This window comes from Mercenaria mercenaria, chromosome 12 (assembly GCF_021730395.1).
Source record: "Mercenaria mercenaria strain notata chromosome 12, MADL_Memer_1, whole genome shotgun sequence".
NCBI classification, from domain to species: Eukaryota; Metazoa; Mollusca; class Bivalvia; order Venerida; family Veneridae; genus Mercenaria; species Mercenaria mercenaria.
In genome coordinates, this window is record NC_069372.1 from 37,841,992 (window position 1) to 37,855,192 (window position 13,201).

Consider the following 13,201-nt stretch of genomic DNA (forward strand, 5'->3'; position numbering starts at 1 on the left):
TTATTATTCAAGGATGCTCCAAATAAAACATCAAATACATGTATGTGACATACGACAAACATAATTAATTAAGATTATTATTGCCTCCTCCTTTTAAATGTGTACATAAATTATGTCAGTTTTAATTTAGGCATTATAGTTATATAGATATACATCTAAGTTTGTGTCAACTATAGGTACGTGTAGCTATTTTCATTTCGATTAAACGCATGCACACACACATATACTTCATAAAATTTTAATTATGTACAGAAAATGCTGTCAGAAAGAGATGAATTCTGGTTCGGTATCGTCGTTTTTTTACAAAGATATTAATACATTTTTCATTAACAGCTAGATCCATATTTTGAGAAAAAAATAAACAATACCATATCATTAAAGAAATGATTCATAAAACAACATATAAATAAAAGATATTTGTTTGTTTTGAGTGAATATGGAAGATGATCTAACTCACTGGCACCAGACCAGAAAGAAAATGCCTCTGTACATGTTATACTTTACCCCTAGGTATTCTATAAGAACCATGGTCATGATCGGGAAAATACAGTAACCCAATTCAGTCCCACATTTCTCAATTAAAACGTGCAGTTCGATTAATGTGTACTAATGATATTGAACAAGTGATAATTTATCTTTCATTGTGTACCGGTCACACTTCGTCAGTAGTTCTTATCTTAGAGAAACAATGTGTAGTTTATAGTTCCATCAACGTTACATAAAAAACTTTGATGAATTTCCCTGTTCAAATTCCAGTCTAGATTACAAAACTATTCTGATTGGTTGTCACTTAACTAAACGTGTTCGCTAATATGTGTATAACCAGCATAAACGTGCGGTGTGAATAAAATAAATAAAATAAACAAAACGGATGTATACCAATGTATTACAATGTACTTCAAATTGAAAATCATTTAATCTGATCATCAGTTTTGTTGATTTCAGAGTATAGTAGCCTTTAAATGTTAAATGCACCATACCCTTTAGACTGTAGGTGTCTGGGTTCAGGTACTTCCCGTTGAGATTCGCGGAATAACAAGCATTATATCACCATGCACCATGCCAATCTAATGCACAGTTGCTCGCATTACGGTCAACATCGTGGTCAAATGTAGAAAATGGCAGTCCATTGTGTGCAGCCACACCAGCTCCAGACACTGAAAATTGTGTGTGCGAGTGTGAGTGAATTCTGAAAACACTGTGGTTAGTGATTGTTCAGTACATGCAGCATGGAATTACTTACTTAACTAACGGACGAATATTGAGAAATTCCTCCAAAATGTCAAGATAATCGAAAATCGATTTCGTAATTTTGCTTTACATTGTCATAACTTTATGTCTTTGTTGTTTTTTCTCGTATAGTTAGAAACCTACTTCCATGAGATTTTATTACTGAACCAACGTGCAGAGTATACGATGGTCTTGCCGAAAGTGAAAAGTGGAAGAGTGTTTCATATGCCTTATCTCCATTTGCTGCTTCTAAATCAACACGAACATCTGTGTCTCCTTGGTCAGCCAGTTCTTGAATGTACTTCAAACCTTTCAATGTGAATATTTAATACTAGATGAAGACTAAAAACTAGTAACACGGCCCAAAATACCAGCCTTCTAAACAGAAATGTAACTTTTCAGGCTAGATAAAGAGTCAGTTTCTAAACTGTGTTTTACAAATATGAAAACAAGACATATTGTCAATTCATTAATATCCGATATACATTCTCTAGGACAACCGAAATGTTTAGTTTGGAAAAAAATGTATTAAATGTGTGAATTGAATTACCAAGCCAAGATTCGCCGTCCAATTTACCAAATCCATTCTCGTAATCACTAAAGTTCCTGAAAAAGTCTTCAGATTCATTGAACCTATATTGAAATACCTAAAGAATAAAATAGTAATTAAGTTAAAAGGCAATTGAAGACGAGACAATGAAACAAGCTCGCATGTACACAATATAAGTCAAAATTTCAATGCTGAAACAAATTGAAACGAATGAGTAGCTTATTTCACCTTACTTGATTAATAATTTATTTGAACCATTATGTAGAGACAGAAAATAAGTAATACCAAGCTGAGAGACATATGTGCTAAGCAATAATTTAGTTGAAAGGACTGAACACACAAAAAAACAACAACAAATTAAAGTAGACAAAAACCTTCTGAAAGTCATTTAGGAAGAACCTTTTCTGTACAGCAAACTTTCAATGTTACTTTTTTGTGAGGAATAACTGATTATATGTAAAACATACTGTCCATCTGCCGCCGTCCGTTGTCATGTCACAATACACACTAATTGGGCTATGTGTCTTCCATGTAATTATATCATATATACCACGTGCTGCCATTCTGTCGTAGTTCATTATATCATAACAATATGTCAATGTTTCTGAAATTTTAAATAAACCCAGCACGTGTTTATACCATTTTGGAAACTGTCTTAGTAAAGCACATCTTAGCCATACATGAAAATATCTAGAAATATTATTTCATATCAATGTCGTACTTTAATAATACAATACACGGTCGAATATGAAAGTAGAAGGAAACATGAAACAAAGTCCTAAAATATAAAACGTGTGATCAATAAATAAAATCTTCCCTTATTCTGGTTTTGTTGTTTAACAAAGCTTAAGCCACACCCACTGGCACCAGAACAGAAAGAAAATGCTTCTGTACATATTATACCCTACCCCTTGGTATTCTATAAGAACCATGGTCATGAATGGGAAAATATACTAAGCCATTTCAATCGCGCACTTCATACCTAAAACGCGCAGTTCAGTAAATGTGTACTATGGATGTTGAACAAGTCTAAATTTATCTTCTATTGTGTATCGGTCTCATTGTTTTCAATATTTCTTATCTTAGAGAAATAACGCGTAGTTAACACACACACAAAAAAATCTTGTTTGAACTTCTCTATTGAAGTTCCGGTCTAGATTGCAAACCATTCTGATTGACTGATGTGAAAATGTATGTCAGTCGTCGTTTAACTACACGTGTACGCTAAAATGTGTATAATTATGCAGCATAAATGTGCAATATGAATTAAATAAACAGAACAGATGTATACCAATGAATTACTTCAAATTCAAAATCATAACTAAGATGAATTTCATTCATCATTTCAAGTTTTATTGTGAAACTGTGAATATTTTGCATTCTGTTTATGTTTGTTTACATCTCGCCAAACATGTGCACACTGCTGTGACCTCTAGACCGGATGTACTTTAGGGAAGTTCACGCAAGATTTTTCTGCAACGTTGACGAGAACAGAAAATATGTGGAGTATCTCTGAAATATGAAATATTGAGACAATGCACGATGGAACACAAATTACCGTATGTTAAATCATAAATGTTACCAAACTGCGAGTTTTAAATGAGAAATGCACGATTGAAATGGATTAGTGCACCTTCACGTTCATGACCGTGGTTCTTATAGAAAACCTAGGGGTAGGGTATAACATGTTCAGAGACATTTTCTTTCTGGTCTGGTGCTAGTGGCCACACCGACACCTTGTATGAAAACGAAAATTTTAAAGTGGAAACTCCACAGGACGCTCGATCAACATAACAAAAACGAAAATGTTGCAGGCTCGGTTTGATTGAGCCTGTTCATGGACGGTAGTGGAAATGCATGCTACCGTACACGCCCTCTAGCCCCGGGCTGAGCAGAACTCAACATCTGAACATGCTACGAGTACAAAATCAATTAAAAAGACATCGGCAGATGTATTCATACGGCGGTGGACATTATCCAGCACTATCGAAATGGATCAAATAATTTCATGTAATAAAATCTTTACATAATTAATATTTAATATATCAAATATTCCTTTACAAACATTTTGCTTAATTAATTAATTTTTAGCTCCAGAGGTAGCCGCACACCCGAGAGCGCAAATCTATGGATCGCGGGGTCGCGAGTTTGATCCCCGGGCATGGCGTATTGCTCTCCGTGACGATTTGATAAAAGACACTGTGTCTGAAATTATTCGTCCTCCATCTCTGATTCATATATGTGGGGAAGTTAGCAGTGACCTGCGAGAACAGGTTAGTACTGGTACAGAATCTAGGGACGGACACTGGTAAGGTTGCCCGCCGTTACATAACTGAAATTCTGTTAAAAAACGGTCATAAAACCCAAACCAAATAAACAAATCCAAAAGTAACCAGATGAAAAATGTGTTTCCTTACAAAAAAGCTTAATCTATTTCTAGTACTACTTTCCAAATTATGTGCATACTTGTTCCAAAACATTTTTTTTAAATAATAACAAATTATTTTATTAAAGAAGGACTTTTCAATAAAATATTACGCATTAGTAAACTACCAGAATGATCTTTATGCTTTTAGACGAATAACTGCTAAAGTAACAACATAATAAATTCTTCACATTTTGAAGAAACTGATGCATAAAGATTTAAAATTTGGCAGAGACTTTCACAATAAATTTATTTAAATTTAAAAAGAACGTCGCGTGAATTCTTTTCTTTACAATGTGTAACTTTATTTCTGGAAAAAATTCTTACTGCAGTTGCGGTCATGACATGTTTCGACTTCCTGAGGGACACCTTAGCAATCTCTACCGTAAGGGGACGGCTCTGGATTTCTACACCATCTGGCTCGTGAGCGAATACCTAACCGACATGTTACACTACACATTCCCCGAGTCTCCCAAGACGTCCATCCCCCGTCTAAATGGTTTTACATTTACAAATATTAAAAAGCTATGCTGGATACATGAAAAGCGTTTATATCTTACTTATATAAGAAAATAATACATGCATTTATGAGTACAGAGAAATAATAATCATGATATTAATATGCTGCAGTATATGTTACTTCATTTTCAAAACCAACATCTGAAAGAAAGAGCACATACACATGTAAACATTATAAAATATTTCAAACTTATTAGAAGTAGTAGACGTTAGAAAATCTAAAAAAAAAAAAAGATTATTATGTAACATGTTTTATAAAAAAGAGAGACTGCTATTCAAAACAGTATCTTACTTTGATATACATCAAATGAAACTACCACATACCAGCACATGGGCCTGGCATACACAAGCGGTCATCAACGTTTAACCCGAAGCAATGGTCCCCATACTTGCTCGGGTAGGGATTGGAACAGTTTCTCTCGCGTCTAGATATGCCAACATCGCATGTAGCTGAGCATGTGCTCCAACCAGACCACCGTGCGCCATCAATAAATGAAATTATATATGCAATGTCATTACTAGTACAATGTTTTTTATGAAAAAGGAAAATAATGTCTATATAATAGTTAAGTTGCAAAATTAAAGCTCAGAATATGATAGTTTGTAGGTATGAATGATTCCAACATTGAAGAAAGAAAAATGCTATCACTTCTTGACTGCTTACAATAACACATTTGAAAGTAAATTCTATTGGAAATAAAAATCGATATCTATAATATCAACATAATATAGTGATATTGGATTAGGATAGTAACGTTTTGAACATAAAGTCTTACCTGGACAAACGTCTTTAAAACACGACTTTTGATCCGTATTTTGACATTGGCAGTCTAATCCGCCATTTTGAGGTGCAGGATTTGAACAAGTTCTTGTGCGAATACGTGTGCCATTGCTACATGTTACGTCACACGTCCCCCATGTAGTCCATCCGGACCAATTTCCGTCAACTACATATATACGAATGACACCGCTTAAATTCTATGATGATTCAACTATAAACACAAATTTGAAGCACAAAATCGTATGATTTTTGGTTAGTAATCTGAACAATATGTAGCGAAATATATACACTGATGAAACATTTATTTTTAAAAAATGCAAGTACATTTACATAGTAAAACCGTTAATGCATTGATAGAAATTGTATTCTAAAGTGGCAATTTATCAAGAATTATAGCGGGTGCTGAACTCCCTACTTCACACGGTGAATGGTTTTTCCTTTGTGTTTGTTTGTTGTTTTTTTTTTCTTTTGTTTGCTGAGCCATACAAAATATGATGGACGTATTGCATAGTAGACATAGCTGGAACAAGTCAGTATTTCGCTCACAAAAGTGGTTTCGTGATGAAATTAAAAGATGTCTTATAGGCAGAAGCAGAAATTTCCCCTTGTTTTCTTTGGAAATTCTCATAACTCAAAACTTACTTCAGCAAGAATCAACAAACACCACATAATTATTAATTAGCAAATGGCCTTTTCTCACATAATATATTATTCCAATTGACCAAGTAAAAGTTTTTCTCCTTCATTTGTAAAATCATAAAAATGCTTATAATTCAAAAAATAGTTCGGTTAGTATCACAAAACCTCACACAATGAATGTTTAGCATATGACCTATGACTGTATGTGATATACAGTATTATCTCCCTTGACTCAGTGAAAACAAATTTTATCCCCTGATTTTCTCATTTGTTAAAACTAAAGGATTTTACTGTATCTAAATAATTTATTAGATCTTAAAGAACATTAACATCAATGTAGACCAAAGGTGCACGCGATACTTCGTATGAATCAGTTCATTTACCAGAGTGATTGCCTTTTAATTTATTTACAATCCATACTTACCCAAATAGCAAAGTCATCCTTTGATGGATCTTTTAATACAAATATAGATCACTATAGGGTGGTGACGTAGACGCATCTTTCATCAGGATTTCTTCTTCAGTGACTACATAGTTACTGCAAGCTTTAGTTATTTTATACGCCCAAAGGGACGTATTATGTTATACCCCAAGTGTCCGTCCGTCCGTTTAGCAATTTCGTGTCAGCTCTGTAACTTTTGAACCCATAGAAGGATTTTAAAGAAACTTGACACAAATGTTCACCACACCGAGACTGCGTGCAGAGCGCATGTTTTGGATGTCTTATTTCAAGGTCAAGATCACACTTTGGGATCAAAGGTCACATTAGTTTGTTTCGTGTCCGCTCTGTAACTTTTGAACTGCTTGAAGGAATTCAAAGAAACTTTGCACAAATGTTAACCACAACGAGATTACGTACTAAGCGCATGTTTAGGATGATTCGCTTCAAGGTCAAGGTCGCACTTAGGCGTCAAAAGCCATATATGACTTTGCTTTGTGTATATTGCTCTTTATTACAGTGCTTTGGTTTTTATTTGGCAGATCCCTTTTCTGTTCACATACAATATTTTGTTTTAAATTTTGCTCCCATCCTCTGATGTAAGCCTTCGGGCGTATATTGCCCCGCTTGCCGGAGCTATTGTTAAATTTTTAAAATTCCACAAAACTAAGTAATCCAAGGATCGATCTTCATGAAACTTAATACAAATTAAGATCTAATCAGGGCACTCCCCTTTATTCCTTCAAAATAGGAACTAGCAATCCTTTGCAAAGTCCTTTTATTTAAAACTTGTGTATATCTGGAAATTAAATATCTTCAAAATATAGCTCTATTATTACAAAACAACTTATTCGGCGAGAGGTATCAATTCACTGAATTTGTTTGCATGAATATAGAATTTATTTGTGACGTTAATCTGAGCATTCGATACATATTTTGGCAATTTAAGCGAGGTTCAAAAATAGAGCCAATCATTTAGGTTAATTTTCATTTCCTTTGCAATATCGAGCCAAGGAAGTACAATAATATGACAAAATCAACGCAGTTGTGGTCCAGTAAATTCTCATTTTGATGAATGGCTAACTGTGCACGATTTTCATTCAGACCTGTCCGAAACAGTTACAGTGTGTCTCGTTCATTCCATTTTACTGGACGTTTCCTGATCACAATCGCTTCATCGATCAATGGCTGGTACAGCTAAAGCAAATATTAACGGACATTACATCCTTACCGAGTGAACAAAGCCCACAGAACTTGGGACATATGTTCTTTGCGTGATGAATGTCTTTGCAGAATTCATCTGTGCACAATCAATGGTTTCCTCATCAACATATGCTGAAGCTGATAATACCATTTATCAAGACTATAGTGTAATTTAAAGAAGTTAGAAGGGGCCTCCGTGGCCGAAGTATTAAGGTCACTAACTTCAAACCACTTGTCCCTCACCGATGTGAGTTCGAACTTTACTTCGGGCGTAGAACTCTTCATATGAGAAAGCCATCCAGCTGGCTTACGGAAGGTTAGTGGTTTTATCAAGGTGCGGCGTTACACCCAATAAAACAAAATAAATTATATCTAGGGAGCTAAATAACTATTGATTTATTTCTTTAAAAAAAGTTGACACTGGCCATATCAATAAACTTAAATAGTTTCTTTTGCATTCTAAATCTTTCATTTGAAATGATTCATATAACTCTACTGAAATAAAATGATGTTTTGCAAACGTAAACTTATATTAATATAAGAAAACGCATCTAGTGTATGCATACGTTTTTCATGACTACACAGCTGAGCATTGCAAAGGTCAGTAGAACAGCATTCATGACAGTTGTCAACTTGTCGTCTGCTAAGACTTCGGCCGACTATTGATCCAAATCCATCTGTATGTACGTGAGAACCGCACAACTTAAAATGGACGTAAATATGAACAGTGAATTTATCATCATTATTATGATTTAAAACTTCAATCTAACATTCTTTACATATTAAAAATGGCTTATCAATAAAATACAAACAGTTACAGATGAATAAACTTTTATATGAATCAATTCTATAATAATTTAGAGGAGAAAAAAATCAAGTAATTTCCGTAAATACGCAAGACTTGAAATATATATAAGACTACCAAGGAACTAGACCACTTGACTCTGAAAGACTGCGTATTCCTACTTAAACATTTACCTGATTATCAATGCATCCAAGCGTCAGAAGAATTCCATTAGTATTTGTTCTCTTATCTTGGAAACAAGACTGAAAAATATAAATAAGTATTCATTATCTACGTCATACAATTAAATGCCTTCCTTTTTTGCTTTGCAAGTACTTCAGTCATATAGTGAATATTTCCAGAAATACTATTAAGTTTGTTTCAGGTCTAACCAATACAAAACTTACCCATGTGTTTATTGATAAATGTTTTCGTAGACCAACGCTCTCCCTACTGAGCTAAGCGGGCGGGCTCGATTTTAATCTTTAAATATCACTATATTTGTACCCAAGGTTTCAAACTGTTTCTCATTATGTTAGATAAAAATGGATAACTAGTTTTCTAACTTTTATATTATATTAGTTATAACTCTAGACAAGTACACCATTCTTTTTACATTATGTTCTGTATTTTAGATAGCAATAGACAAGGATCCAAGTTTTCTAATTGTTGGAAACAAGTCTGATGCAGAATCAAGAACAATCAGTAGAGAAAGGGCTGAACAGGTTTGTCAATTTTCACAACGTTACTATAATTTTCTATGCAGTTTCCCAGGGATAAATAGAAAAATCTTATAGATAGAAATTTGTTTTCAATGCTTCTTTCATATACTTTTTGATCATACTTTATACAAAGTAACGTCCATAAAAGAAAGGAAATTAATTATTTTAGACTCCTTTTAATCATGATTTGATAAAATTAACTATATATACAGTTCAACATATTTCGTCATTAACAGTTAATTTGAATTCCCACCGACGATTTCCCATCTTTAAATTACTGCATTAAATGGCAACTAACTCCATTCGGTCAGCGGCAACTATTTCTTTTACTTCTGATCCAAGTTAACGGTCATTTAATACATTTTCTACTAAATTCTCTACTCGCGGTTTGTGTTTGTGTTAATCTGTAAATATAGGAGTATCTTCCGTTCAGTAATACCAGAGTTTATTATAATAATACATAAATTGGCCGCATATCAAAATATGTACTATGGTTTCAATCTGCGTAAGGTGGTCACCTATATTAGCAGCCAGTTTGCTCTGTCTGCTTACGATAGGTATAACACGTACGTCATTAGAGGCCATAATGGTTTTCCGTAGTTTTCTGAAATGCACTATATGTTTGGCGAATTCACCTTTTGCAATCATACATTCCATTATCATTCCTATATCACAAAGACTAGTTTCTACGAGTTACGTTTTATAGATTTTTTATCCGTGTCTATGATTAAATTCTCTTATATATCGTTTTCTTATAGTTTGTTAAACAAATTTATCCATTTCCATTTAGGGGAGCAGCGGTCAAGTGGATTAGGTGTCGGCCGCTCAATCCAGAGGTCGTGGGTTCGAGCCGCACTGGGGTCACAACCGTGACTTCTCATATGACACCAGTACTGGTTTTTCCAGGAAGTGGATTTGATAGTGGTTACAATAAGATTGAACCTTTCATCACAATCGAGCTAAAACAAATTAGTATAAACTAATTCCGTTTATTTGAATTGTTCATTAAATAAATATATATGATACAATAAACATTTTTATTGTATTTCTAAAACTTGCTTCAAAATTTTAGTATGCTGCAGATATTGGAGCTGGATTCATTGAGGTGAGCGCAAAAACATCGGTTGGAATAGACGAGGCATTCTGTATGATAGCAAAGAATATAAAATCAAAGATAGATCGAAAAAAAGTAAGTTCACAAGAGTGAAAGATGTTGAAGTGTTACTCTTCCAAATAAATACGTTGGATGTGTCATATGTAATATCAACACGTGCATTGAAATGTAAAAACTACATTTAAGGCAGAATCAAAAGTCACATTAAATTACCGTTTCAAAGTATAAGTCTAAATTTCATTTTATACTGCTTTTGGACAAAAATAGCATTTTATTTGCCCAAAATGATGATCTGTATCTGATATATTATCGTTTCAATTTTAAAAGCCAAAAGTGCAAATTGAATGTGCTTTGTTAGATCTTGCAAAAGCATATTAATGTATACGCTAACTTTGTAAGAGTTTGAAAGGAGAAAAGGAAACAGAGCAAAATTCAGTACCAGCTAGAACATGGTTAGGGTGGCTTTCTCCGGTAGGTTATGTTTCATTTAGCTAATGAATAACAAGGTTTTCTTGTGAATTGTTTCTTATTCTGCAGTATCTAAATATAAACTGTACATCATTCTAAAGGTCTCTGAGGGTGGTAGTAGGAACTTCTAGAACTGTTGTAATATCTTAAATAATGTAAAATTTAAGGTAGAAAAGGGGATTTTATTTTTCCCTGTTGTAAAACTCAAGCAATTCATTGACGAAGTAACCAAGATATTTTAACATTTTTAAGCTATCAAAGTGCTTGGGATTTATGTTTAATATCAGTGGATTTGTCTCATATCTAATGTGAAATTAGTAGTATAGTTGAATAGAAATCATGTGTTGCTTTACAAGCATTTGTGTACTAGTAGCAGGAATCACTGGATTTATTTTAAATTACGTAATATAGTTCGACAGAATGTTTTGAAATATAGGGTAGATCTACAATATAAGAAGATTGTCGTGCGCAAAACTTACAATTACAGCCAACTCTAGTTGATGATCCTGTTCTTGAGAGGTAATTAAATGTGAAGTACAAATCAAGCCAGGGTGGATCTATATGATATAATAGCATTGAACTGACATAGAAAGCTGTTGTTATTACAAGCCGGCCAATCAAATAGCATGTCCTTAGAAATAACCTTTGACGTTAAAACTATTCTTTCCTAATTGAAGTGATTCTCTAATCGAACTCTCCGCAGACTACATATTACTAAACCCAAGGATGGTTGATTTATTCTTTTATTTCCCTCCTTTATTGAGGTGCATAACATATGTACAAACAGATATACATATATCAGCAAATTTATATGTAAACAATTAAATATTATAGTTGCCTTCGAACGCATGGTTAACATGTGAAAACAAACCCCATTGCGACCCTTTAAATATGCGCAGCAAGTTCACGCGTCGAATTGTACAGGATTGATCGGGTCAACGTCTTATTGCCGTATTTACTCAACTGAAATTGGTAACGAATTAACTTTGTTGTTGGATTTAAAGAGAATTCCTACAGTATTTTTCCTTTCACAGAATTTTTTTAAATTCACATATAAGATAGGATAATTTGTGCTGAAAACAATGAACAAATAAAAACAATAGGTCACCAGGCTTGTTTTTGTGAGCAATTGTTTTGAACACACCCACTGTTGCTGAAACTGCCAGCGATTTTTCAACATTTTCATAATTTTCTGCTTTTTATATAAATACCAACCAAAATATACATCAAGACAGCACAATAAAATTTATTCTTTTTACAGATTTTATTATATACTTATTTGATATCATAGTCATATTTGTAATACTATATCCTTACAATAATTGGTACAAATGAAAAAAAAATCTTGTTTACACTTTTGTGAACTTTTTCCAATGAAAATTACCCATAGTAAAGAATATTTTTTAAGTTTTGAAAAAACTTTCATAGATTTTTTTTCCGGTTTTTCTTGTGTATGAATAATTGTATTGTGAGCATAAAAATGACTCAAAATGTATGGGTCACAAGGCTAAATTTTATGTCAAGACCGCTTGAATACAACACCTGTTCGGACGAAAAATGGCGCGAACCTGACCAAATTGATTACATGTATATCTGCTAGAAGTTAAAAAATGTTTTAAAGACTCTTAATTCTTTTTATAATTGAATACTAAATAATCTGAAAGGTGATATTGTCTTATCAGTACTAAGTCAATTGTCTTACATTATATAAATGACCCTGTCTTTGTACTAAAATGCTATATGTGAAAACAACCACAAAATGGCAAGATACCTGTCAGGCAGGGTACTTGTCAATACAACATAAACCAGTATCAACATTTGATTACTGATAAAACTTATCAAAAATGTTATTTCATTCAAGATATTTAAGATTGTCTGTCACATGTTTCAACAAATGTTGACTTCACTTCAGTTTTCCATAGAAAGTGTCAACTGCGCAGAAAAAGATGCGCATAAAAACTATAGGAATTTCCTTTAACAATTTATGTTAAATAACTAGTGTAAATACTTACTTGACATTTTTGGCAGTATAAAAGAACATAGTTCTTTTTCAAAATTTTAGATTTTTTTTTTATTTTGGTACAGAAATAAACGCACCCTTGGTGCAAATTGTAACGCCTCCAGGGGCGCTATTTAACATGGGTAGTCGACAAAAGTCCGCACCTTGCATGGATGGAACAATTTATTTCCAGCCGCGCCCATGGCAGGCGTCATATTTACCTCCCCAGCATCCAGTCTAGACCGATACTGTTGGAAACAGTACCAAGTAAAGTAAATCTTACAGCACTGAACACTAGTCGGGTTATTAGCCGCAACCGGGAATCGAT

At 33.6% G+C, this 13,201-nt stretch overlaps 1 protein-coding gene across 1 annotated transcript in view; it reads left to right on the forward strand.

The window, feature by feature from the left end:
• The window catches only part of LOC123535278 (uncharacterized), a 64,399-nt gene that overhangs the window by 28,866 nt on the left and 22,332 nt on the right, over positions 1-13,201 (forward strand). The window contains exons 11-12 of the mRNA XM_053520520.1: positions 9,206-9,295; positions 10,365-10,481. Of these exons, the coding sequence (XP_053376495.1) occupies positions 9,206-9,295; positions 10,365-10,481 (207 nt within the window). The remainder of the gene's footprint in view (positions 1-9,205; positions 9,296-10,364; positions 10,482-13,201) is intronic.